This window comes from Lathamus discolor, chromosome 9, assembly GCF_037157495.1.
Source record: "Lathamus discolor isolate bLatDis1 chromosome 9, bLatDis1.hap1, whole genome shotgun sequence".
NCBI lineage: Eukaryota > Metazoa > Chordata > Aves > Psittaciformes > Psittacidae > Lathamus > Lathamus discolor.
Window position 1 is genome coordinate 13,698,807 of NC_088892.1, and position 27,677 is coordinate 13,726,483.

At 50.3% G+C, this 27,677-nt stretch overlaps 2 protein-coding genes across 4 annotated transcripts in view; one reads left to right on the forward strand and one right to left on the reverse strand.

The window, feature by feature from the left end:
- The window catches only part of TMEM255A (transmembrane protein 255A), a 28,461-nt gene extending 18,989 nt beyond the window's left edge, over window positions 1–9,472 (reverse strand). Inside the window, exons 1-3 of one of the 2 annotated variants that reach the window (XM_065690135.1) lie at window positions 9,239–9,472; window positions 4,805–4,947; window positions 478–540 (exon numbers count right to left, since the gene is read on the reverse strand). In XM_065690135.1, the coding sequence (XP_065546207.1) occupies window positions 478–540; window positions 4,805–4,947; window positions 9,239–9,296 (264 nt within the window). In that variant the 5' untranslated portion in view covers window positions 9,297–9,472. The remainder of the gene's footprint in view (window positions 1–477; window positions 541–4,804; window positions 4,948–9,238) is intronic. The other variant, XM_065690136.1, reaches the window with a different exon arrangement.
- Window positions 9,473–11,656: 2,184 nt separating this feature from the next.
- On the forward strand, window positions 11,657–21,777 carry ATP1B4 (ATPase Na+/K+ transporting family member beta 4). 2 transcript variants are annotated; one of them, XM_065689794.1, is made up of 9 exons: window positions 11,657–11,686; window positions 12,062–12,126; window positions 14,773–14,935; window positions 17,537–17,665; window positions 18,481–18,585; window positions 18,833–19,029; window positions 19,221–19,277; window positions 19,928–20,023; window positions 21,337–21,777. In XM_065689794.1, exons 2-9 carry the CDS (start codon window positions 12,064–12,066, stop codon window positions 21,496–21,498), a joined length of 972 nt encoding a protein of 323 aa, XP_065545866.1. In that variant the 5' UTR covers window positions 11,657–11,686; window positions 12,062–12,063; the 3' UTR covers window positions 21,499–21,777. The 2 variants fall into 2 exon arrangements, with proteins under 2 accessions (XP_065545866.1, XP_065545865.1); XM_065689793.1 differs by lacking the exon at window positions 11,657–11,686 and adding an exon at window positions 11,760–11,865.
- The last annotated feature ends 5,900 nt before the right edge of the window (window positions 21,778–27,677 follow it).

The window sequence follows — 27,677 nt, forward strand, 5'->3', positions numbered from 1 at the left end:
TGTTTTCAACACGCTGATATCTTGAGTGACTTATTCTCTAGACATATGCAGAGCAGAGAGCTTTGTGCACTCCTGTCCTCAGGATGGACTTCCTGCTGGGCCCTCTAAAGGATTTCACCTCTGGGCTGGGTTATACTACCTGCTTGATCTTCTCTGGCCTTTCCTTTCACTGGGCATGAGTCCGTGAAGCACTGTGCTGAAAACTCCAAACACTCAATTTCAAGCCCTTTAAAACAAAATCCCACTGAGTTCAATGAGACTGTGTAAAGCCACTTTGTGCTTCCTTCAGCTTTTCTCTTTATTTCCATTTAAAAATATCAGGGTTAACAGCCTTGTTCTCCTGGGCTGCTAGAAACCATCTCTAGTTCTCAACAGATGAGCAACACTATCCTGGTAGAGTCAGGAAAATCAGTAACTCTCTTTACATGCAAAATTTGAGCCATTTGTTAAAAAAGAAGATTTTTATAATGAACTTACCATTTGCCTTTTGTTTTCTATCAAGTTTGATCCAATTATTCCAAGAAACGACCCAAAACCAAGCTGAAAAACAACATATTGTTAGCATTTAGATCAGGAGAATATGTAACATATTTTACATACAGACAGAACACAGTTAAATCCAGAAGCAGCAAAAGAACATACTGGGGATGTGTGAGCACTCTTTCTTCCGCAAGGAATCGGTGAAGTCTCTCACTAGTAGGAACTATCAAGTGTATTCCTTATATGACACTAAAAGCACGTGCAGAAACCAAAAGGATGAGTTCTGAATTCTATCCCCTTCCCAGTGATGCTGAGAAATGGCTGGTGGATGAGGATATGCTTTGCTGTCTTGGAACAGCCCTACGAACACTCAGGAGCCTTCACATACAAACCTAGCAAGACCACATCACTAGCAATTGAAGGACCAGGCTTCTGTAACCTCACCAAGGGTGTGAGCAATCAACTAAGTTTTCAACTCAGAGAGTTTCTTGATAGGAAGCATGGAATACAGGAGGATTATACTTGGGATGATTTAGCAGTTTTCTGCCTTCTTCTACTCTTCCCTCATTTCCAGGGCTGGGGATGCATCAACCAGGGTCTTCTACCAGAATTGCTCCTGCCAGCCCAGCCAACAGAATAAGGTACTCCAGCAAAAGCATCTTTTCCTGCTGCCATAACTGAAAACACTCTTCTTATTTCAGCTCAGTGAAGTCAGCCAGGAGTGCAATTTCCCACCTCCCTTCTCCATAGCCTTAACCTATTTAGCTACACTAAACAGAAGTTTCTAGGACAGAGCAGACCTCAGCCAGGCCAGAAACAGAGACGCTAACCAGGAATCATGGACTATGGCGGGGCAATGCAGAAATACTTCTGCGTCACACTGAGAAAGGTCTTTGATTGGTGTAGAGCATATTCAATCCGGCTTCTAAGAGCTGGCAAAATGTAAAGTGCCAGAAAAGTCCTATAGTTGGGGTGGTTGTATGAAGGACATAAAAAGCTAGTCAATAAGCTAGGGAAGCAATGAAGATCTGGGTGAGAACGCCAAATAACTGGCTAACTCCTCAGGAAGCAGAGGAAGGCGTGAGACAAGCTGCAGTGATTCAAGAATGAGTCAACTAACCTGGAATCCATATTTTAAGATCCAAGAATAGAAACCAATGGTCTAATAAATCCGATACTAAGAAGCAGAGGCACGTGCAGAGATTAGCAGACACAAAAGTGATGAAAATTTGGGCTTAAATCTTCACCCGCTCTGCTTAAGCCCAGAAACATTTGGTGCAGTGCTGGGGGCTGCTAGGGCTGCTGGCTCAAATGGCAGGGCTTAAAGCTTCCTGGCTGCCTGCCTTCCACTCTGAGCTCCTGGAGACTGTTGTCCCCACATTAGGGACAAACTACCATGGCAAGAAGCATAGCAACAAAGCCGAATGCTGCTTAACACTGGGGCAGCAGGCAGGCAGGGCAGAGAGCCTGGGGCCCTGCTGAACCTCCCCGAACTGATCTGCTAGTGCTTCTTGGCTTTTTCCTTTGCTCAAGAAGTTGTGGGGCAACACACAACTAAGGCACATGCTTAAGAAAAATGTTCTGTGCCCTTTGAGCTTGATCTAACACATTTAATAGTGTTAATTTCACCCCACAGGTGAAATACTAAAGATAATCGAAAAAAGAAGAAATTAGAGCAAGTCTGTACATACAATAGGTGAGGACAGAATAAATCAGTGGATTCTCATTAATGAATGGGAACTTTCATTGCATTAATATGAAAACCACTCATTCTTCTATGGATGGCACAAAGAAATCTCAGTAGTCTGCACCAATTGCACCACTTATTGATGGTGATATGATTCCCTGGGATGTTTGTCTGAAAGGACAGGACACAAAATTAATGTACTTTTCCAGAGTAAAGCCCCAAGCCAGCATGCTTGACAAGGAGCTGTTAGAGTTTTACCAGTCAAAGCCTAAGAAAGGTCAATCATTTACACAGATGCTAGAAACTGTTACAACTTGGAGACAACACATGTATGTCAGAGAGCTTCGCTTCCATAAGGCTGCTTGCCCTCTGCACCTGGTTGTTACTTTTGTCTGTTGAGCATCACTGTTACTCTGGGCTTCCTAGGCCCAGGTCAGACATCCAGCCATGGGCGAGGGTATTTCCCCCAGAGGCACAGCCAGGGTGTTCACAGATGTAGTTGTGAAGATGCTGGTGACCATGGAGGGGGGCGAAGGCAGCCTGGCTGCAGGACAGGCTACTGCAACCTCCGGTTGTGTCAACAAGGAATTGTGCTGTCTGGGGAAAAAAGATCCAACAAACCCCCACAAAACCACAACCAAACAAAACCCCACTGATGCAGGGAAGTCTCCAGTGCCTCGTTCTGTCCTTCCTTGGGAGCAGAGGCCTGGGAAGATAAAACCCCTCATCAGACAGCCACTTCTTCGCATGTCTCCTCCTTGCACAAGAGGCACAAGCGAGAGGAGGAAAGACTGGTGTGTTAGGCATGGCACTGATGAGACATCCGATGTCCCACGAGATGATCCCATCCATGGATCTGGTCCACGCACAGAGAAGTCACCCAGCTCATGAAGAGACTTCTGCTCTATTCCTTACCAATGCAGGGTACTCAGGGTACAGAAACCCCTGATGGAGATGCACACGGGCCTAACATTTGTGTCAAGTTCTGGATGACAAGACCTGCAATGAGCTGCTTCTTCAGGGCTGTGGAAGGCATCTGCTCGAAGACAACTCACCAAGTACTCCTGCACCACAGCAAGCCCTTTCTCCACAGTAAAGGGAGAAATCCCAGCTTGTTACGAAACACCAGCTATTTTAAGCACCTGCTGAAGCATCCAGCAGCACACTGAAACGTTCTCCTGCGCAGAGAGACAAGCGAGGTCGTCACGCATTTCTATACAGCAGATTAATGAGGGGGAATCTGGTGACAAACACAAACTGTCAAGGGTGCCTCTGAATAAAGTAACTCAACACCCTTCCCAGGTCTGGGAATCCATTAATTCCTTGAGTAGACTGAGTCTTACAAAAGCATAAGCGATGCTGATGCTCCTGGAGCATAAATAGCACAGGAGATGTCAAGGGGATGGGAACAACAGGCTCTATCCATCTGCGTCAGTCTGCAGGGCCTGCTCTTAAGCACGAGGTTCAATTCAGGCTGACAGAGCGTAGGCTAAGTGTGGAGAGTTTGAAGCCATCCTGTCACCTTTCTTAACACCTCCCTCCTATACTTCTCCTTAAAAAAGATCAGGACTAAATGCAGGAGTTACTGAGACAAGACAGAAACCACCAAGGAGACCCAACACAGTCTGTAACAACATTCCACACTAATGGCTGTAAAGCGACTTCCTTCACTCACAGAGAACTTACCCACAGAGAAGTATAAACCTCCCCAAGATCAACAACGTATGGCAAATAAACCAAAGCGTAACAAGGGAAGAACAAGTCTCTACCTAGTTATCTGGACTGGCTTTAAGCCTCCAAACCTGACTGCATAGCACTGCTCAGCTGTTACACCAGGAGCCTCTGGCTGAGGGGCTGCAGGTACACTCCACCTACCAAGACACCTAATTCTGCAGCTCAGTCTTTTTGTGCTTCTTTTTGAGCATGTCTCAGATAGGAACAGACCAGGATTTGCTTTCCAGCTCGTGTTAGACCTCTCCTCACGCAGGGGGCAGCATGATGTACTTGCCCCTTATGCTCCTGCAGGAGGTTACGTATCTGCTGTTGAGAAAGCTGGGCACCAGTGGTCTTCTCTAAATTAAGCTATTTGAAGCTACAGGATTGTCCTTCACCATTGGCAAAAGAGAAGAAATTGATGTGCTACCTGCTTTGATGTGCATGCTCCCCTGGCAAGCTGCCACAGCTATGCTAATGTGCTTCTCACTCAGGGACTCCAGATTAAACACTTCTGCAAGTGAACTCTATGACCACGAGTCCACGTGAACAGTATTTCAAGACCTGGTCTCTCAGCTGTTCTTGGCACCTATGGTCCTTTTTTTGCCTTACTTCTGCCTGGGGTTAATGTGATGTATAAAAACAAAGAAGTTCTAAGGTGGCTTTAACTGACATAAGACCTATTGATCTCACAGCTCAAAAACATGTCATTATCTAAGCTCAGAGAAGGCTGCCACTTGGCTGGGATTTTTGCATGGGAATGAGCAGTAGGTGCAAAATAATAATAAAACAAATAAATTAAATGGCAATGAAGTAGCTGAGCACAATATTCAGGACAAGATCACCCTTAAAAACATTTGCAGCATTACAAGGGACTTTGTAGGCAATAAGTTTTCTAGACCTACCTAGGAGTTCTATACTTACAATAACCCCTGGGTAATAACCTCCAACAGTCACATTTTGGGTTCTTGTTGTAGCAGCTAGGCCCACCGTTAGAATTAATACTGACACAATGAGGAGAGTCACAGTTACGTAGAGGGAATTTCTTTTTCTTCTATTGAACGACCCTAAAAACACACACACACAACAGAATTTGCTGATTCCATCTGGGGACAGTCATGGTACCGTCATTTTTTCCTCCCACCGCCAACCACATTGTGGTGAATTTTCTTTCTTGAGAATATTTTTGGGTTCGGCTGTCACTTTTCACCTTCACTAACACGCTTTATCAAGCGTTACTAGGGCATCTGAATTCACATTTACTTATCATCGCTCTGACGTCGATGAGGAGAGCTTTAAGAACTGGAACTCTGCAAAGCTCATTTGGATACATAAGGGCCCCCCAGCCCCTCTGGCCTGAGGCAATTGAGCTGATGAGAAATATTACCATTAGGCACTCCTGTATTTTCTGATCTGTCTACTTACATCAAAGTTAATAGCCACACTGTACGCCACTTGAATTAAGGGGGAAATCTTGGCTGTAATTATATTGCATCCACAATTTTCCATGTAAATGAGCCATCACCAGTAGCAGCCACTTCTCCCTCTCCTGTAGTATCATCCTCTACTTTCAGCAAGGACCAGGTATTTTTAGATGCTTGAATAATGGATTTGTGGATTAGTAAAACTCATCTACAGCTGCCTGATTACGATTTTTTTTCTTTTATATATTTATAGCTCTCCCAAATGAGCATAAGTATAAAATAGTGATTCCATCAGCTAAGAGGCAAGCTGGCTGCGCTGTTACACTCAGCAACATCTTTAGGCGTGTTTGTTCAGCGTGTGCTCTGCCATCTTTACATCACTTTGTAGAACAATCCTTTTGATTATATTTCATACATTATGTAGACATAACCTGGCACCTGCAGCAGTGGCTGGTAGGATAACAGATCCCAGGTTCCCTGCCATGCTCCCTGTGGGCTGCTGGGCCACCCTGCATCCCATCCCTGCGGCCTGCGGCTCTCCAATGCACACCAGGAGCAGGAAAAGGTATTTCCCACCCCAGAGGCTCCCAAGTGATGTGCATGCTACCAGGCCTTCTCAGAGTGTTTCAGAGAAGGGCAGGGATATTTCCCAAGAGCAAGAAGCTGCTTCCACCATTGCTGAATGTGTTCCCTAAAACAAACCATGTTGGAAACCCCCATCTGAGGTGTTCAGCCAAGCCCTTACGTGGTGAGATAAAACACCTGTGTAAAGGCTTAGGAGGAAAGACTCAGCCAAGCTGAGCACAACCCCCTTGTCCAAATTCTCCAGTGAAAGGAGCACACCAGGCCTTGCTGGGCAGTTTTCTGTCTTGAAGATGCGCCCACAGGCCCTTCTTTAGGGTCTGTGCACATCTGGGGCACAGCTAGAGAGATACCTTAACAGCTATACTGATGCAGCCATAAGGACACACATACCGGTACAAGTTATCTCCCTTCCTCTGCAGGGACAGCTCTCCCCAGGGAAAAGTGCATCAGCTCCCAGCTCCTCCACACCCACTCCAGCCCTGCTGCTAGCAGGAGCGCTCCCTTCTCCATCCCATGCTCCGAGCTGACACAGCTGCCATGGGCACAGGGCTGGATCATTTCACCCACACCCAGCTGAGCTTGAAATCACAGACAAGTCCTAAATTTGGAGTTTAAAAGGCCAAAACAGGGAAATTAATAGCCAGAGAGTTTCATGGAGAAAAGCAACATCCTTTTTGACAGACCAGTGTCTCTGGATGGAAAGCTCTCCACCCACAAACCTTCTGGTTATGTCCCTGAGCACAGCTGTGACTGTGCCACTGGGACATCGCTGGGTCTAACAGCAAGGAGCCTGGCAACTATGTTAGTCCTCAGCTGGAGTGAATAGCTAGACTGAATGGAGTGAAATAGAAGAACCTGCTAATCTCAAACAAAATGAAATTAACTAACTTCTAGAGAACCCTAAGATCCAGACAACATCTTTTATCAGTGATCCTTACCTTTTCATACCATTTTTTAGAGGATGGAGGTAAAGGTACCCAACTGTTTGCTGAAGGTCGCATTGAGGTTAATATGTTAACAGTTTTATTCTCCTAAATATGCTAAATAAGTTAATAATATAAACTCTGGCCTTCTAAAGCCTTCAAAATTCACCAATATATCCAGCCATTCTGTATGTATCACCTCCCACATACTACAGCTTGTGCCACACTCCAGTTCCAATGTAATAATTTAAATGCGTCACTTAAACATCTTAAAATTCCAAAGTACCTGGGACCAAAGGTTTAGCTGAACAAAACTTCAGAAAACGGAGAAAAAATCTGCTACTTCTTACATACAAGTAGTTCTGAAAGGAGAGACAGAACAAAGCTGTCTTGCTTACATAGTAGAGTATCCAGCTTCTGGTTACTGCTACAGTTGGGCTGGCAAATGAGCAGAAGATAAGTGAATCCAGCCATATGTTCCTTACACAGCTTAAACTCCTCACGGTTAGGCTGTGTGGGCGTGCAGATGTTTGTGTGCCATGCAAAACCATCCTGCAAAGCAGGGCTTAGGGAGCATTGTGGGTATACAGGTGTGGAGTTTACACATACAAACCTGCATTTTCATCACGGATGCTTCATAAAGTTACAATGAAAAAACCTTGAAAACGTGCAAAAATTTTTTCTCAAAACCTAGAGTATTTCATAATTGAATTCTGCAGGAAGAGAGTCGAGAAGAAGCAGCCTGAAATGCTGCTTACGGATTCTGAGCTTGTTTCAGAACCACCAGGTTTTCCACTCTTACATTTCGACATTGTTTCCCAGCTTACAACTGGCACACACCAACATGCAGTACAGAAGTGAAACAAAAGGTTTTCACCCAGAAAACTTCCAAAAGCTTTTCAATATTCCTTAAAAAAACCTTTTATTCCAAGTCCTGACAAAACCAACCATGATCCTTTACCGCAATACTGGAGAGAAACGCAAAATAGAAGATAACATGATTACCTCCACTTCAGCTCTGTACTGAGACACTAATTCCATTTTCTCCTCTGAAAACCCATTCTGTTACGTGTACATTGAGAAAATTGTTTTGTACTTCTGTAGGGATGCCTGCAGCTGCTTCAACATAGATGGACTCATACTCAGCATCTCCAGCGAGAGCTGCTGATGGGCTGCCCTAGCAAAATCCTCTCTCAACATTCATTTCTGCTGAAAGTATTCCCCATTAAATAATTTTCCTCTTGGCTACTTGGTACAGCTTTACGCACAGAAGTGGAGCTACAACAGCTTTGCTGTCTCTGCTTTTTAGGAGATAGTAGCAGTTTTTTCTCCGCAATTTATCCAAGTTAGATATTCAAAACCTGCTGTGCTTACCTCGGCATGCGTACAGTTGATTTGAAACACTGTGCTTAACTCTGTGAGGAAGGTGCGAGGACATTAATGCTGGTTTTAGTCTGGCTATTTCTTTTTGCTAAAATGGCAGTGTGAATGTGGAAAGGCCTCAGAAAGATCATTTTTATTTTAAGCCTCAGAAATATCCTCTCAATACAGTTGCCATACATAAGCTCACTCTAAAAACGACATTGTAGCAGGTTTTTTCCAGATTACTTCAAAAGTTTGCAATACAGATCCTTGTACTGCCCCTGATTTAGTTAGGGTTGTTTTTTCTCCTAATTATCAGAAGAAAATAGACAAGATGGCACAGAAACATCTTCTCCATCTTGCTCCTGGGGGGGAAAAACCAGGAGCGAAGAATAAGTGCGAAATAGCACCAGGAGGCCAGCTTTAACTTTTACGCTGGGAGAACCGGGGGCAACCGGCAGGGAGCTGTTCTCCTTCCAAACCCTTCTCCTCCTCCTCCTGTGCCGCTTCTCCGCTACAACAGTGTACGAGACGCGACCCTCCGGTCCCATGCAGGGCCCTGCCCGCAGCCCACGGGGGGGCCTGCGGGTGTCTGGGTGCTTCATCTCCCGCTTAGGTGGGTGGAAGGTGGCGAAACCGCAATTAGCAGCGGGCGCGGAGCGGTGCGAGGGGCTCTCTGACCTAATTAGCGCTGTGCAGGAGCGCTGCGAGCAGCAGCCCCTCCGAAGGATGCTGCGGGGAGCCCGGGCAGCCAGCGCCCCTCGGGGGTCTCGCTTTGCCGCAGCCCCTCACCCGGGCGGTGCGGCTTCGAAGGGGGAGATACGGACCGTGTCCCTGCGGCTGAAACAGCGCCCGAACAGCTGCGGGGTCGGGCGGGGAGGGGACCGGGGCAGGCAGCGCCCGGCCGCGGCGAGGTCGAGCGGGTCAGGTCCGGTCTTTCTGATGCGACGGCGGCACCCGCGGGGACCCACCGCCCAAAATGGCCGCAGCGCCCCCGGCCCCCGCGCACCGCCCCGCAGCGCGGAGCATCCTCCCGGCCCGGCGGGACCTCCCGCGGCACTTACCCACGGAGTCGGGCAGGGCAACGCCGCCCGGGCGCTGCTGAGTCAGGGACTGCCGCATGCTGCTGCGACCGCCGCTCCCCGCCGCAGCCCGGCGGGCCACGGCGGCGGACAGAGCCCCAGCACCGGCTCCGCCGCGCCTGCGCGCTGGGGCGGGAGCGGAGCGAGCTGCGGAGCCGAACCGCCCCGCCCCGTACGGTACCGCACCGTATGTACCGTACCGCGCCGTATGCACCGTACCGCACTGTGCGGTACCGTACGTACCGCCCGGCGGCGGGGGCGTGTATCACCGGGAAGGACCCTGGATCCGTGCCCTCCCTCCCAAAAGCACTTCGCGCCCGTCCCGTTCCTCTGCAAACAGGCGGAGAGATGCACCCCGGAGGGTGTTTGCTGGGAGAGGGGTGGAGGTCCTGCCCCATCTCAGGAGGTTCCCGGCCACGGACCCTTTCCGCAGCCCGGCCGGGGGCCTCCCCGCCGCCTCCCCATCTTTCTTCTTTGGAGCAGCTCCCAGGCCCTCTCCAGCCCCGCTGCCCCATGCCGCTGTCCTTCCCCAAACACCTCCCTGGCACCTCTCTGTCCCCCATCCTTCCCGGGTCCCTCCTCTTCCCTGCGGTGCTGCTGGCAGTCCCAGTAGCCACCGAAACGGCTCTGTGATCCCTGCGCTGGTGGTGACGCCTGTTGCTGCCTGTGCCCTGTCCCATGGCGGCAGAACTTCCAGGACACCCGCAAGCTCCCTGCATCCCTGGCCAGGGCAGGCCCTCAGCCTCTGTTTTCCATATTGTATCTGTAAAATCGGGATAAAAACATCTTCTCAGCAGGCTTCATAATTGCTTGTAAGTCACTTTAATGCCCTGGGCTGAGAGGTGCTAAGTGCAAATCATGTCATTATTTCAAGCCAAAGCATATTTCACCAAGCTAAAAGAAATGAATCCTATTTCTGCTTTAAAACCCCCACACTTTTATTGGACAAGAGGCTGACTGCCAGCTTCCCCCAGGAGACAAGAAAGTGTGCACTGACAGTAGCGCAAGAGGCAAGTTACAAATGCCCAGATCAATTAATGGCAAAGAACACGTCACCTCCAGAGAAAACAGTGGTTATTTACCTCGGATGAACTAGAGGAGCCCTGCGATCACTGCTTGTGTGGGGCTGGCACTGGTCCCCTCCTGCTCAGTCACCCCCACTCCATGCCAGTGACAGAGGGGACGGGTCTCAACTCCCTCCTCCGCTGTGCCAGGGCCAGGCTGCGCGGCAGCGCAACCACTGCCATGGGGTGCGTGTGCTCCTGGGTTGCTGCTGCTGCCCCACGATGGCCCAGGCCATGTTCAGTCCCTGTGCCCCATCCCAGCTCCCTTGCTTTGGGCAGCAGGTCTCTATCCCTGGCGCCCCAGCCTGGCTGTGAGCACGGCTGCCTGCACACCTCCTGCCGCGGGCCTGGCTGCGGGCGGGCACCGGTGCCGAGCCAGCCCTGCCTGCATGCCCAGCCGCAGGCGTGCGGCAGCCCCGGCCAACTCGGTGCAGACCGGGGCTGCTGCCAGACCTCTTTCCTTCCCGCGGCGCCCATTTATTAGCACAGCCGGCGAGCGGCTTTCAGCCATGCTCGGGAGAGGAAAGGGAGAAATGGTGCTTTGCTGTCTTGGACAGCGCGCTGCTGCCCTGCAGGAGCCGGGAACAGACGTCCCCTTGCCGCTGGGCAAAGCCCTAGCAAGGGGCGAGGCAGCCTTTCCCCTTCATTAATGGGGCCTGGCTCTCCTGTGAAGAGATGGGCTGCTGGCCCCATTGGAAACGTGCCTAGGGAATGAGCTAGTGGATGGTGCTGAGCTCCTGCTGGGACAGACGGTGTAAAACAAGCCCCACTGTTCCTCGAGAGCTGCACGGGGCACAGCCAGGGACAGGCAGTCCTTGCACACTGCCATCACACCGCTGTGTTTTAGCAAGGCTGGCCCGACACCAGTGCCCCGTCCCCTGCTCTCCGCAGCGCTGCTACCATGCCAGCCCCTGACAGGAGCGGGACTCGGCATGCACCCCTGTGCCGCTAATGACCATTCTGTGCCTGTAATTCAGTGATGTGGGAAAACCTGATACCCTGTCTGCAGGGTGTCCCTGCAGGGTGTCCCAGCAAGTTGTCCCTCTGGATTTTGTCTTGGTAGCTGCGGCTGGCACTGACAGCCGGGTCAGGGAAGCCGATACTGTGTTCCTAGCTGTTGTCTCAATCCAAAGGGATAAATATAGACCTGTCCCCTTGCACTGCTCCTTCACTGCAAAAGCGATTTTGCAAGCATTAACCACAGCCCCGCCGTGACTGACAAGCACATTATTGGCAGACACATGTGGCCATCAAAAGCCCTAGAGATTTCCTAATGTTTATTAACAGCTACACGGTCTCCCTGGGGCAGAGAGCCCCGCTTCCCCATGTAGGGCGCTGGCTGGCATTGACGGGGACTTGGGCACAGGTCAGGGTGCAGTGAGGGTGCTGCAAAGGGCACCAGATGCCAGGGGGCTCGGGGCAGGATCCTGTTGCATTGAGCTCCCCCCGCTTAGGAAAGGAAGTTATTTTTTGATCTGCTCCCTAACGCCGAAGTCCTGCAGCGTAGGGAGGGAAAGCAGCGTAGTCCCCTGCAGACAGCCAAAGGTCTTGGTGCAGCCGCGCTCACTCAGCCTCTTTGGGGGGAGCTGCGGGGCTGGGGAGCTGTGCTGGGGAGGGGGCTGTGCCCGCAGGTCCCCGCGAGCCGGGGCAACAGGGCACCCATGATGGGGCTGGTGCTGCTGGGCTCAGCCCTGCGCTCCGGCGGTGCTAACGCTCACGTTTCTCTGCGTTTCCCACCCAGGGATGGACAGGAACAGCAGCGCTGGGGGCACGGAGGGCCAGCGCAGGAGCCCCCACCGGCAGGTGGTGAGTCTTTGGGGGGCTGCTGGCCACCCTCTGAGAGGCGAGGCGGGGGCTGCTGTCAATGGCCTGCTTTGTGGATGATAAATACAGCTACTTTGCTCTAGGAAATGCTGCTTCATCCCTTAGGCAAAGTGTAAGCACTTTGTAATGAGGGGAGAAGGGGCAGCAGGGGGGCTGGCTGGTGGTCCTGGGCAGTGAAGGGGTCCAGGAGGGTTGTGGACATCTGCCATGGGCCAGCCTCTGCAGACCTGGCTTTCAGCAAGAGAAACCTGCTGTTGAGGGCTGACTTGGTCCAGGGAAAGCCCCTGGCATCCCCAGGACACCCCTGACCATCAGCACAGCATGATCCCTACAAGGATGAACCCCAGCTTTGCTTTGCCACCCATGGTCACCCCAGTTGCAGGGCAGGCAGCAACCTTGGGCTGCACAGTGTCCTGAGAGGTTCCACTGTGGCTGTGCCCCCTTCCTGCCCCAGCACGCTCCTGCCCTAGCCCCTGCTGCTCCTCCTGCCCCTTCTCCAAGTGCAAGGGACTGCCCCGAGACCACTTCTGGTCTTGGGCTGCAGAGATGAAACACCTCGGAGGTGTTGCAGTCCAGACCTAACCGAGCTCCCGAACGTAGGGACCTCTGCCAGGGACCTGGCAATGGGCTCATCCTGTCTTTCCACCTGCTCCACACAGACTTCCCTCCCTGTGGGAAGAGGCTGGGACCTCCTCAGCCTTCCCATGCCCCTCGGAGCCCCTATGGGGGCTTCCCAATCCCAGTTACCAGGATGGGACTCTTCACTGAGTGCCGGATGAGGCATAGAAACTTTCCTCCTTGCAAAAGGCCTCTGCTGTGCAGAGCCGTGGAGTTCCCAGGGGGAGAGCCCATGGGTGGCTGTCTCTACGTCCCTGCAACAGCTCTAAGCATTGGTAGCAGCTTCTGGGCCAGGGCTCTGCATGCAGCCCATGCACTGCCCTCATTGCCTCTGAGCTGCAGCTGGTGTGAAATTCAAAGGTCTTTTCCTAAAGCAGCACTAAGCATCGGTGCAGAGTCCCTCTGAGCAGCCCCTGCTACCCTGAGAGTCTGAGAAAATGCTTCCAGAACAGCTTCCCATAGCTCTTTCGTTTAGTGGGGAGAAAAGTGGGAGGAAGGAGGACCCCTCCTTCTCCTCTTCTTCCATCACTTGCTCATCTGCAGGTGTCCTGGCAGCCGGCAGCTCCTTCACTTCTCTCCCATTCCCTGCTGGCAACTTCTGCTGGGGCTGCTGCTTCCCCACTCCAAAATGCCCTGGTTTCAGCAGCCGTGCATGGAGCAGGGCTGTGGCCATGCAGGAGCTGGCTCAGGACAAGCTCCAGCCCGGGGAGTGGGACCTGGGCCAGGCATTGCCTTTGCTGTGCTGGCCGCGGCAGCAGTGCTCTGACGCAGGCGTGCTCCCAGCAGAGCCCCACGGGGGCTTTAACCAGGGCCGGTGGGGGCAATCAGTGGGATGATGGTGATGGTTTACAGCCCCCCTGGGTCTGACCGGGCCCTCCAAGGCATGAATTCGGGCTTTGGAGTCTGTCCCTTGTCCCCTTCTCACTGTTTCGCAGTATTTGTGTGCCTGAGCAGACTTTAATCCCCCTGAACCGAGGGTGTTTCCAAACCAGACTTTCTGCTAAGCCATTGTCCGCTTCCCGGCTCCCCTGGCCTCCCCTGGGGTGTGAATATCCCGCTTGTCAGCCCTGGCTCCAACAGGTGCCCATGGCTGGTGGGTTTCCATGGCCCTTAGTGCAGACATGGGATGATGGTGCCAGTGCAGCTGCCGTGGGGCTCACAGCGGGCTCGGCACCCTCGAGGAAATGTGGCCAGGGTGGGTGAGCGTGGCTCTGACCCAGCCAGGAGAGGCCGAGCCCTGCAGCACAGGGAGGTGATGAACTCACCCAGACCTCAGCATCACCCCTTGTCCCCAGCTCTGCCCTGAGCCCAAAGCGAGGTCTGCACCGTCTCCCAGCTCACTGCCTGCTCTTAGAGACACAGAGCCTGCCCAGGTTCAGGGGTGGTTAGGGACATCTGCCATGCCTTGTCTCAAGGGACTCCTAGCCAGGCCCAGGTACAGAGAGATTTGTGTTCCTGAGCTCTGTACAAACGAGTTTTCACCACCAAGGCAAAATGCAAATTCTCACCACCTGCGGAGATGCTTTTCCATGGGACGTAGTGCAATTAGAGAATAACAACACAGGGATTTCTCCAAAGGCTGAACACTTGCTCACACGCCAAGAATAACAGGCTGGGTGACCTCAAATAATGTCGCCCGCTGTCATCTGTGGTAGCACGGAAGACGTGCACTTGAGCTCAGAGATGTTGCAGAAGCGTGGGAACAACCCCAGATCACAGGTTTTCTTTGGCCACGTTCACACAGGTGGAGAAAGATGAGTTTCTGTAAATGCCAGGACAAGGAGACGGTGCCCGGTGTGACGGCAGTGACGTACGTGTCATGGAAAAATGGATGCTGGGATCTAAGCGATCCTAAGTTACAACAGCCAAATCTGCCTCTCTTTAACTCAAGAGTGATGATGGGAAAATGGAAATTTGAAACATTTCCAGCTATTAAGTGCTTTTGCATTTATTTTTGGCCAATGAGATGTTCAGCTTGGATGTGGGGGTTGTGTTCTGTAACTCTTCCAGGAAAATAAGCAGGACGAGGAGGTCCGGGTTCCTGACAGAAGAGAGAACGAGACCAAGGCAGACATGGGGAGCAAAACCTGGGCAGACCTGGCTGGGGAGATGAAGATATTCCTGTGGAACCCGGAGGAGAAAACATGCCTGGGGAGAACGGCCAAGAGCTGGGGTAGGTCCTTGCTCAACCCCACTTTCGGGGATCATTGTCTTTTCTGCTTCACAACGGATGCACTTGCCTGTGAACGTCCTTGGTAGCTTGGACTGACCACCCCTGTCCCACATTTTCAGGGTAGATGTTTCTAACCAGTGCAATAAAGAACTAGTGAGGAGGACGAGCAGAAACCTTGGGAAAGTTGCCCTTGGTCTGGATGTTAATGTTGACTGAGAATGTGAAAGCAAAGATTTTGGGCTGCCCAGGCCATGTACTGGGAAGGAGCTAAGAGGCTGAGCGATCGCAGGTCAGTCTGTCACAGCCATGCGCCTCTGCTGCTGCCAGCAGCCTCGCTCCTGCTGTGGAAGTCAGGAACCTGCGGGGAGGTGGCTTTGGGGTCATCAGTGTTGGTGGGGGAAGAGCACCTGGATCGCGGGGCAGGCGCTGTGGGGAGGGTGCTCACTGCGAGGCCACGCAGCCCTCAAAGCCTGCGTGTGCTCTGGGGTGGGAAGGGCCGGTCATCACCGTCACTCCGCAGCTGCCCAGGGCATGACGTGGTGCCAGCAACAGGACCCGTGTGTGCTGCTGGGGATGGTGGCTGGGATATGACAGTGAGGGTTTTGGGCACTCTATTTGATCCATATCCGTGCGGCCTTCAGAAACTATAACTGAGCCTGGAGGTGTCCTGGGAGATTAAGAGCAGCCCGTGGTGAGCTCTGCTGCAGGCTCAGTCTGAGAGCAAGGTGCCACAGCACACTGATGCCATCCACCTTTGCAGCTCTGTTCTCCTGACAGCACATAGCCCCCACAGCAGTGAAAATCTTAGCCCTTAGCATCATGTGCACATCCATATGGGTGTAAGTACAAATTAGCAGGGGCTGCTGCTCAGCCTGTGCAGCCCTTGTCGACTGGCACTGGCAATGAGCTCGCAAGCCCCACAGCCTGCCTGTGCCCTGGCTGAGTGCTCTGGGTGTCCTGCTAAGCCTGCGGTGGCAGCCAGGAGAAACAAAGGACCCATAGGCATCAGAGGAGCCTGAAAGTGTGCAGGCATGAGCCTGGGGCAGAAATCCACGTCTGCTCCCCTGTGCCCTTTGCTGGCCATGGGGGCAGCCGGGTTTTGCTGCTCCTTTGCTGGACGGGAAGGTGCAGACTGGAGCGTGGGAGCAGTATGGAGGTGAGAGTCCTTAGGGACATGGGTTTGGCTCTTCCAGGTGCCGAGAAAAGCTCTGCGAGAGGAGTGGATGTGGCCCCAGCTGGCTATTGCTGGAAGTTATTTATTTACAGCCTCGGGGAGGGTGCAGGGTCCTCCTGCACCCCGGGAGCATCCCGGTGTGCTATACAGCCACACTGCCCTATGGACACACATACCGCAGCTGCACACGTGTGTGCGCTCACATGCCCATGCAGGGGGGCAGGAGAGAGGCCTTGAAGCTACTGTGAAAATCCACTCTTCTTTTAAAGTGGGAGCATTTGGAGGTGAATGGAGCTGAACTTTCCTGCTCTCATCTCACAGGTGAGGAGGAGGGAGTTGGCCCAGCCTGGGGCTGCTCCCCTGCACTGGCCATGAAGGTGTTCCCCAGGGACAGGGGGCTCCGGGGACTCGCACTGCCATAATGCAGGGAGCCGGCTGGCCACAGGGTCAGCACTGGAGGCTGCAGCCCCTGGGAAAGGCTGCATCCCTGGCTCTGATGGTGGCAACGCTTCCTGCTGCATTGCAGGAAACTGAGGAGAGGGACGGTAGCAGCACCATGTCCCAACAAGCAGTGGCTCCGCACCGGCAGCAGCTCCAGCTCCACCAGGCTGGTGCAGAGGCAACATCCCAGCATCATTGTGGCAGGGTTGGACATTGTCCCTGCTGTGCCACCAGCAGCAGTGATGGTTCCCTCTGCCCCAGCTCAGCCCACAGCAGGACACGGCCCTGCAGTGGTTCCCAGCACCGTGGCCCCGGCAGAAGCACGGCAGGAGAGCACATCTGCGTTCCCAGGGCTCCTCTGGGCTGCCGGCACGTTTCTCCTGGGAAATGTTTGCGTTAGGGCTTCACTTTGCTTTCTGAGCCGCTGGGTTTTATTCATAGGCTGTGGCCTCTTGAGACATCCTCAGCCATCAGCCTGGTCCAGAGGAAAAACAAACCCATTCCTGAGATGTCAGGGCTATGACAGAGCCAGTGGTGCCGCAGCCCCTGAGCAATGCCCAGCGCTGGTGTCCTTGCCATGCAGGTGATAGGAGTCAGGGCAGGAGACAGGCAAAAGCCGCTGGGTACATGTTGCCATGCCAAGAGGGGGTGGAAGGGCAAGAGGCAAGACTGGGTCTGTCTGTCACAGGCAGCTGAGGCAGGTGGGCACACAGACCTCGTCCTGACCCAGCTCTGCAACGGGCCATGCGGCAAAAGGGGTCAGAGCAAAGCAGCCACTGCCCCAGCCCTGGGGCTGGGCAGGGAGCGTGTCAGGCATCCAGAAATGCCGGGGTCTGTGTGTGGAGGGGGACTGTGAGCTCCCACCTCCACGACGGACTCGGCGCTGCGGAGGACGCTGTGCTGAGCACGGCTGCATCCCTGCGGGACGCTCCCCGTGGGACGCGCTCCAGTTGCGCTAACAGCAACGTGCCCTCTCTCTTTCGCAGGCTTGATCTTGCTGTTTTACTTCGTTTTCTACACGTGCCTGGCGGGAATGTTTGCCTTTTGCATGTACGTGATGCTGCTCACGCTGAGCCCCTACACACCAACATACCGGGACCGCGTGTCCCCGCCAGGTACGTGCCCCCAGCCCGGCCTCAGGCACCTCCCTGCACCGATGTACTGGAACGGTGTGGCAGGGACTTGGGCAAAGCTCTGCTGGAGCTGTATGCTCCCATGGGCGAGCAGCCCTCCATAACACAGGATGTTATCACCTCAGGGCATTGACAGTGCTGCAGGTTCTCTGCAGAGGATCAGGCATCTTAAATAGCCCCGTGTGAAGCATTCATTCTAATGATACTGTTATTCCAATTATGCTAATTATTGTTATCACTATTCTCAAGGTAAATGAGAATGAAATTCCAGTTTTAAAGGTTTGGGAATTTCATAGGCGATGTCCATTCATTTCAGCTGCTGCCCCTTTATACCTCATATCTTCAAAATAAAGTGCAAATTAAGGTTTTATGCATTATTAGTTTAGGGAGTCCTGGTAAGACAATGTTCAAAACTGCTTTCCCTGTGTCGGAAGCAGCAGTTTCCCTGTTTTTCCTCATGTTGGTGGGGAACACAAGGCCCCTCACCCTGCTCCCTGCCTGGGGCTGGACCCCTCAGCACCTGTGTGCATACCCAAGCCCATCACTTTCCTGCAGTGCTGCTGAGATCCTCCAGGTCCCCCATATTTCCTGGGATATTTTGTGCTCTCTGGGTGTGAAATGGATGTAAAGGATCAGCTGGTTTAGGAGAGGGTTTGTGAGCTGGTGCTGCCACTCTCATGCTGTGCCCAGCCCTGAGCTCAATCGCAGTGCATCCAGCCCCAGCAACGCACACCCAAGTTCATGTCCACCCCAAGTCCACCTACATTTGCTCTAACAGGGTCTGTCTCCTTCTCCAGGAGTAATGATCAGACCGTACTTGAACGGGTTCACCATTGCCTTCAACGTCTCTCAGCCCAGCACGTGGCAGCCCTACGTGGACAGCATGCACCACTTCCTAGCAGGTAAGCTCTTAGTCACCCCAGAGTCATATCTGCAAGTTGTCTGCATCCGTGCACACAGGCACACAACAGTGCAGGGATCTCCTTGTGGGCATCTCATGAGTCTAGAAAGAGAGGCTCTTAAAATGGTCACAGGAGCCTTGCCTTTCCGGGTGGGACTTTCTAACTCCCTTGACACGCGGACGTACTCTGAGAGCGTGGGTATGTGCAGGTCTCGAGAAATGTTAACAAGTCTCTTGGTCCCCACCAGCTTATGATGACAAAGTTCAAGAGGAGAAGAATATCGAGTGCATCTCAGGACAGTACTTCATCCAGGGGGGCAATGAAAGTGAGGAGAAGAAGGCTTGCCAGTTCAAACGCTCACTTCTGCGGAACTGCTCTGGCATTGAGGACCCAACGTTTGGCTACTCTAAAGGCCAGCCCTGCATCCTGCTGAAGATGAACCGGGTACAGCGAAAGCTCCTTATCTTAACTCCTTCCTTCAGTGCATGGGGTGGCAGATCCTGCTTCTAGGAGCACAAAACTCCTGCCCTGAGTAATGTGACTGGCGTGTACAAGAGCTTAAGCCCTGGAGAAGTGAGGCTGCACATGTTTATCACTGCATTGCCTACAAGCACGGGTGTCTTTTGTTTTTGCAGATCATAGGCTACCGCCCTGGCGCTGGGGTCCCTGTGAGAGTGGACTGCAAAGTGCAGGTACTGCTTTCATTTGTGCTTGTCAGCGTGGTGCGTAGAAGGCCAAATGTCTCCCTCTGATGGACCCCACCAATATTCATCCCCATTTGAGCCTCAGTCACAGGATGCAGCGCTGCCAATGCCTCTGGGTGCAGTGCACCAGTGCCTGCTGCCCATCCTCACCCTCTGAGTGCTGCCAGAGCCAGGCTTACTGGCAGTGCCCTGCTCAGCCCCTTAGGGCAGCGCTGGGTGCCAGGTACCAGCTAGAGCCTGGAGCTCAGGGAGCAGAGGCAGGAGCTGCTCACATCCATCCCCACTGCTCTGCAGGACGCTTGGTCCTGGGGAGTGCCCTGCAAACCCCCAGCAACAGGGTGAAGGAAGGGCTCCCACTGCCCGGGCAGGGAGCAGTACAGACCTAGACAAGTGCAGGGAGGGACTGACAGGCACAGATCCTGTAACCCTGCCTGTGTCTTCATAGCACTGTTCTGCTCCACTCTCTGCAGCAGCAGCTGGCTCTCACAGCAAACTCTGCATGGAGGCAAGTGCAGCCGAGCCCTGACAGGGATTTGCAAGAGGTTTCAGTATTAAAGCTCCTTCACACCATCCTGAAGGGAGCTGCATTCTGTGTCCCATGTGCTATGTGTGTCCCTTTGGCTTTTTTCCAATCACAGAAAGGCAATGAGAGCGATCTCAGAGCTGTGGACTTCTACCCTGGAAATGGGACATTTGACCTCATGTATTATCCCTACTATGGCAAGTTCACTCATGTAAGTAAGGACTCTGTTATATCTCCTTGGTGAGGAGAGGGCAGGAGCTGCTGCACAGGGTACAGATGTGCTTTCTGGCTATTTTGGGCAGATGCAGGCAGGAGAGAGGCCATGGGCACTGGGATTACAGTGCTCTATTTCTGTCTCTGACAAACTGAGGAAAATCCTTAGGGATTCTGGTTGCCCCTTGGCAGCAATGGGAATAATTACGTTTATCATCCGGAGACTGAGACTGTGCTAACTCCCAGAGAAGGTCTCAATACCAGCATTTCCCAGGGTGTTAAGGAAGTCAGGGGTTAAGTGACAAAAGAGGAACAGCCATGTCAAAACCACTTCAGGCTGGGTGGTTTAAACCAGTCCAACGCCAGCGGCTATTTCTGAACATGCCATCCAGCACTGGTTTGGTCTGCGCTGGGCTGTGTTGTGGTAGGAGGTAACGCACCTTCACAACAAAAGCTGAAATGGAAGGCGAGGCAGGCACTAGACTCCTGTTCATAGAATCATAGAACAGTTAGGGTTGGAAAGGACCTCAAGATCATCCAGTTCCAACCCCCCTGCCATGGGCAGGGACACCTCACACTAAACCATCCCACCCAAGGCTTCATCCAACCTGGCCTTGAACACTGCCAGGGATGGGGCACTCACAACCTCCCTGGGCAACCCATTCCAGTGCCTCACCACCCTAACAGGAAAGAATTTCCTCCTTATATCCAATCTAAACTTCCCCTGTTTAAGTTTTAACCCATTACCCCTTGTCCTGTCACTGCAGTCCCCGATGAAGAATCCCTCCCCAGCATCCCTATAGGCCCCCTTCAGGTACTGGAAGGCTGCTATGAGGTCCCCACGCAGCCTTCTCTTCTCCAGGCTGAACAGCCCCAACTTCCTCAGCCTGTCTTCATACGGGAGGTGCTCCAGTCCCCTGTTGTCATACTGCTGCTGGCTGAGGATGAGTAACAGCCCCAGTCTGCATGTCCTCACAGCACACAGATCTGAGGAACACCACAAATGTCTTACTGCAAGCCATAGGTCAGCTTTTAGAACAGCAGGAAGTATTTGGGAGTCCCTGTATCTGGTGATGCTTGTCCTGGCTAATCAAGCCAAGAGGCATGGTGCAGTGAAAAACTCTCGATGTGATCCTATCCCTCTGAGGTATGGGCACAGAAAGGCTCAGCTTCAGCATCCTGAGGACCAGGCAAATGCACTTGGAGACCTGGGAACCATGAACTCATTACCAGTGATTTTTACTGCACATGAAAGCACTGCCTGCTTTTTTGCTCCCTCAGAAATGACACTAACACCTCTCTTCGTTTCAGGTCAACTATACGTCCCCACTGGTGGCTATGCACTTTACAGATGTGAAGAGGAATTATCTGGTCCCTATTCAGTGCAGTCTGAATGGGAAAGGTATTATCAATGACCTTAACAGCGACCGCTTCCTGGGCAGAATCATCTTCACACTGAGCATTGGAAAGTAGCCACTGCAAACACTGGGCACTTAGGTTAAGTCAATCAGAGGCTTTTTCCTTTCTAAAGCATAAAGCCAGCGTTTTTTTCTTCTAGGAAAAACAGGCACATGGAGATTTTTGTTAATTTATTTTTGTTCATAGTTACAAAACAAATGAGATGCAATGGACGTGGAACCGCATTTTTCACCATCTGATGTAAATCATTACTAGTAAAAATTAAAAGTCATCTGGACAGACAACCTGCAAAAACATTTTGGTTTTGATTAAAAAAACCCTCTGGTATCTGAACACTATTTTCATAAGGTCTTTTATGGGTGTCTCCTGTGGAATGCATTTTTCCTGGCTCTGCATTTTAAACTGTACCATAGTTTTATGTGTATTTGTCAGGCAACAGCTACCAAGAGAACAGTTTATTATAGCACTATCCTTGTTAAAATAATAAAGAGCAAAAATTCCGGATTATGCCTGCAAAGACACAGTTAAAAAGGGAAAACAGCAGATTTCAAAATGCCTCCTAGGATGTTGAGCACTAGGAGCATTTGACTGCAGCATTTTACACAGCTTGTTCAGCACACCCAAGGTGCTGGAGCAAAGGTCATGTAGAAAACCATTCGCCCTTGAACCTTTCTAGCTGTTCCTTTCTGAAGTGGGAAGATTAAAGCACTTCTCCCTCCTCCTCCTCACCCCGGTGCTTCTCTCTGCCCCAAGAATCCTCATTAAGTTTATAAGCAGGGATGAGTGAAAGGAGCTCTTCTCTCTGTCATGGTTCACAGGTTGATGACACCTCCTTCCCCTGGCAAAGAAGTGCCAGTGAAACACGTTAGACCTCTGCCCCCCAAATATTTCAGGCTTGTTCTTCCCTGTTCCAGAGAGTTTGCAGCTACAATGCTGCAGAAGACCACAGGGAAATGGTGGTGTTTCATCGTTAAGGGGTCAATGCAGGTAATGGCAAAGTCATCAGTTGATGACCCTCAAACACCTATAAAGTACAAGTGCCCCTGTCAGAGTGGAACGCTGCTGACCGGAGCAGCCTCACCCTCCCTGGCCTGTGTAGCCTTCGCATCCAACAGATGAACTACGCTCCATGTGCTAGGAGCGATGAGAACGCGGCAGGCCAGGACACCTTGGGATAATGTACTAGTTGCAGAGCACACTTACTAAAATTATTGACTTGAACAAGAGCATTATGGTATGTTTGTCCTACATCCTAGTCCAGGTACCCAACCTGCCATCGTTTCCTGATCTACATAAGTCCCTTAAGAAGTCATTTTTGTAATAAAAATAAAGCAACTGCATTAAAATTAACCCCATGGTACCATTCTTAAAACACTGGTGTAAGAGATGCAGTTTGTGACTTTAGCATCCTGTGCTGGCCAGTTAGGGACTGAATTTCAAGGCAGTATATAATGTGATCCTTGAATTTTGGGCACCTACTTAACTTTCTAAGGCCAGAGCTCAGGAGCCCAGTACAATAAGATTTATTATATGCTAAGTATCACAAACAATTGTTGGGCAAAAACTAGTAAGAACTGTTAAAAACCTAAACCAGAGGTAGTTTAGGAACTAATTTTGCTCAGATGTGGTTATTCAGATGACACTGCTAGATGACTGTTGCTAGGGCAACACCATCATTCTGCCTGCACAACTTACCTGAAAGGGCATGTTCTGACCAACACAAATCAGCTTCTGCCAAGGAAGGTGCTGCCTTGGTATCAGCTCTTCCTTTGGCATCACGAATAAGTTAAACCCCTAAACATTTCCCGTAGTGTCAAATGCTTTAGTTCTTTAAAAACATTCATATTTCTGTAGGATCCTTCATACTTCAGGCCATGAAATTAACAGCTCTCCAGCTAGCAACAGGACAAAATCCTATTTATATCTATTCCCTACCTGCCTATTGGAAGGATTCTTGAAGCAGCTGGTCCTTTATTGGACACTGGACCCATGTTTTGCTCCAATCAAAGAAAGATCAACTAATCTGGCTATAAATGCGTGAACAGCTTGAAAACAAAAGTTTCTGTTTCCCCATGAACATCCAGATGCAGGCACGTTGACAATCCCGTTGGAAAAGCTCTCAGAAATGACATGCAGGTCTACTTACACTTCAGCAAAGCTTTATAAACACTGTAGTTAACTTTATTTTCCAAACACGTAGCCAGCTTTCAGCATGTTTGTACAGTCATTTCGGGAGTTGGAGGGGTGCATACACCACTTCTCATGCTACAACAGCCTTAAAGTGCTGACTCAATTTTTGACTTCTAGTGAAGCCCCAAATACTACTTTGTACGTATATATAAAATACATATATATATACATGTGTGCATCTAGGAAATTACCACGTTTGACTAAAATAACCTAGCAGAAGTGATGCAAAATACTTGGATCTGCAATCTGAGCATGAAACCATCGATAGAATCCATCTGCTGGCAGCAGGGAAGCAGCACACCCCGACAAGCTGGTGTTACTCAGCTTTGCCAGTCTCAAAATACTTCACCATTTACCACTCTGGCAGGGAAACCGAGTATTGTGAGAGCAAAGGTACAACACGAGACCAAGGCAACCAAACCCAAAGCACACAATCCAACCCCGCAGCGTTAACTTACAGTCCTAAAAAAGCCCAAGACAACTTGGTTCAAGAGCCCCTTTGTGGTACAAAAACCAGTTTTGTCAGATTCAGGCAAAGCTTATCTTTGGTCACAGTGAGGACAGGGATGATTGAACGTACAGGTATTTCTCAAGCACAAAAGCTAACTCTTTAGAAATCTCCCTTCCCTAAATATATAGCGATTGCGAGTTACTTAAACATCAGTGTTGACCGTCTCCTTTGTGCATGTGAATTATTGAAGGTGCTTTCCCTACCACATAGAGGCTTAATACACAAAGAGATTAAATATTAAAACAATCTAAGCAAACACTTGCTGTGGAGGACCGAAACTCTGTGTGTCGTCAGCCCTCTGCAGACCTGGCAGCTCTTGAGCTGTCCCACAGCTGGAAACCAGGGTTTACAGGCTGCAAAAAGCTTTTACCAAGATGGACTAAAGACACAGAAAGAGTAAGAAGCTCCTTTCATCTTCTCAATGTGAACCTGACAGGAATAAAGCAGAACACAACCACAAACTTCTACTTTTTGGTACAGTTTAGATACGGAACGTAGAAGTAAAAGTTATGGCGTTACTGACAAGGAAGCATCTTCAAACAAGATGATGCTCTTACTTCTTTGGAAGTCACTTTCTTCACTAAATGCATATTTTAGTTTCTACTTTACGATCAGCATTCCTCATAGTAGAAATTTGTGCTCTTATGCTATTCAACCATTGTGTGACATAGCAATAATTAGGAGGGTAAAAGCAGATTAATCCTATCAAAACAGACTGGTTTTATCTTCACCTGCATGCCTAGATCATAGCTTTTCAGTGATCCCCTATTAACCTATGAAAGCTGTCCAAAGGAACTGCAGGAATCACTGAACAATCTGTGTTCTTAGTCTTTGAGAGATCTCAAAATCCTCTTGAGCCTCACATGAACCAGTGCTGAAAGGCACTGTAGTTTCTTATATGTGCACAGAACCAAAGCCAAGACAAACTGCAGCCAGTGAAATTCCAGCCTCCTGCCCAGTTTCACAATTGAGCTCAGAACAAAAGGGAGAACACAAAACAGCCCAGGACATATTCCCTTCAGCAGACTGTTGGCTTTGCTGGGTAGCACAAGTTTTCCAGGACTGAGCCTTATCTTGGTGAATGAAGATGGTAAGATATCATGCTGGTGCTAAGCCATTTAACATACATTGGCTGTTATTAACGTACATTAGCTTCTCCATACTGATGCTAAACAAATTAATTTACTAAAACCATTAGATGTTCTTCTCTGTTAGTTTATTAGTGAGGTCACGGACTGCCTTTACGTTCAGAAGGGACACGAAATTCAGACTCACTCACAAGAACAAGCTGCTAATGAAAAAAGACAACAGCCATGTGCCAAGTTCCCAGAAGTCTGTTTAGAGCCTGGTATTCATTTCCCAAAGCGTGTAGAGTCCCTTTCAACGTAGCATTCTGCCCTGGGTTCAGCAGCAGCAGTCATTTTTCTCCTTCTTAGTAGCTGGCGCAGTGCTGTGTTTTGATCTTTTGGCCTGGGAACAGTGTTGATAATGCCGATGTTTTCAGTTGCTGCTCAAATGTTTGGTCTGGCCAAGGACTTTGTGAGCCTCATGCTCTGCCAGGGAGGAGGGGAGGCCGGGAGGAAGCAGAGACAGGACCCCTGACCCAAACTGACCAAAGAGGTATTCCATACCACAGCACGTCATGCCCAGGAGGTAACGGAGAGTGACCCGGAAGGGGTAGGACTGCAGGGTTGGAGGAGGTATCGGTCAGTGCTTGACTGGGGGGAGTGGGGCGAGTTATCAGTCAGCTGGTGCTGAGGTGTTGTATTCTTTCCTCTTGTTATTTCCTTTACCGTTATTATCATTGGTGGCAGCAGCAGTGATTTGTGTTATACCTTAGTTACTGGACTGTTCTTATCTCAGCCCAAGGGAGTTGCATTCTTTTTGATTCTCCTCTCCATCCCTCCAGGTGCAGGGGGAGGGCAAGAAGGGGGTGGGGGGGAGTGAGTGAACGAGGTTTGTGGTTGGGTTTAAACCATGACACATTCACACCTTCAACTGTGGTTTTAGCTTTAGCACTACCTGAGGTGAGCTGTACGCAACCAGAAATTTTCTTGTCTAAAACAATTAAACAACAGAAATTAAGTTTGGTAGATGCCTTCTTTACTCAGAAGAATCACACATTCTCACGTAGACACACATCAACCCTACTCAATTCTATGGTCCTTGGCACACTTACTTTCTCTAAAATCATACAGTAGCTTCGGGTAGTTCTGTAGCTCATCTTCAGGTCCATGGCACGTTATTCTGTTGTGAAATGGGTTTGGGCTTTTTTAATAAAAACCCTATGAATTCATTTGTTTTCTTCTTTCTAAAGGGGCAGATCAGGGACTCTGGGAAAAGAAGAGGAGCAGGGAAGGTGGCAACAGAGGCAGAATTAAGAGATTATACAGACTGATAGCCAGTACGACTTTTTCTTCTTCCAATGAGATAAGATATAAAGACAAGAATGATAAGGAAGCCAAGTGCCATGCCCACTGCGATGGGAATAAGAAAGTTCAGGTCAGAATCAGCCAAGCATTCTTCAGCTGCAGAAAGAAGAAAAACAAACAAACAAAAAAAGGCAAGGGAGAATAAATTAGTAAAGGAAACCAAGCCTTAGAAACCAAAGCAAGCAAGGAGCAGACGTTTTTGAGACCTTACACTGGATTAGATACAGCAATACACATAACGTAAATCAGCTGAATCAAAAAACTGAGTAAAGAGTTGATACTGATTTCTTTAAATGCATAGGTTACACATCATTTGCATTTGTACATTTAATTTCTTCCTCCTCTAGTGAGCAGTACACAAACCAGCACACATTAGCTCATCACACCTGGGTTAACAGCAATATAACAACAAAGAAAAAGACAGACTGGTGTTCAACTGCCTTGTCAAGGGACCTCCCAAACCTTCAATGTTCTCCAGGTTCTGGACACAAAGAGAACCAATAGACAGCACACCAAGTGACAAAGAGATGGCCAAGATACACATGGTGAAAGCACTGAATGTAAAACACTGAAAGACTTTCTCCTTGGGTGAGTAACTTTATTTAGTTTCAATCCAAATACAAGCAAAGGGTTACTGGTTTCAGCTGAATACTACACAGACCTTACTGAAATCAACAGCGAGACAGCTGTAATGCTATGGTGGTTTTTAATCCACAGGTTATAAAATACACGATGAACTCCTTGCTGGCACAAACACTCATGCAAGGATTCAAACAACGCTGGGAACTGATTTCCAACTCAGTGATCCACCCTAGGCATGGAGGCAGGGCTTGGCCTTCTTCCTGTTTGTAGAGAGCAGAGCTCCACCTGCATGGTGCCAAGATGAGATGTTTTGCGACACAGTGTCCATGTACTGCTTCAGCACTGTAAGGGTGCTTGGCTTGCATGCTTTTAACAAAGCAGAGCTCCTTATAAAACTTTTTGCTTGGGTTTGTATTAGAGCAGGGCGTCATGCACACTTTCAATGCGTTATCCAAAGTTATTGTTCTAAGTGAGTATTTAAGCCATTTGAGCCTGTAACTGAACCAGTGTTCATTATG

Bases quoted from the DNA above. Each gene is read 5' to 3' on its own strand.
- ATP1B4 (XM_065689794.1), top strand. From the start codon at position 12,064: ATGGACAGGAACAGCAGCGCTGGGGGCACGGAGGGCCAGCGCAGGAGC. The intron at 18,586-18,832 runs GTAAGCTCTTAG...GGTCCCCACCAG, and splicing joins CATGCACCACTTCCTAGCAG to CTTATGATGACAAAGTTCAA. The intron at 19,278-19,927 runs GTACTGCTTTCA...TTCCAATCACAG, and splicing joins GAGTGGACTGCAAAGTGCAG to AAAGGCAATGAGAGCGATCT.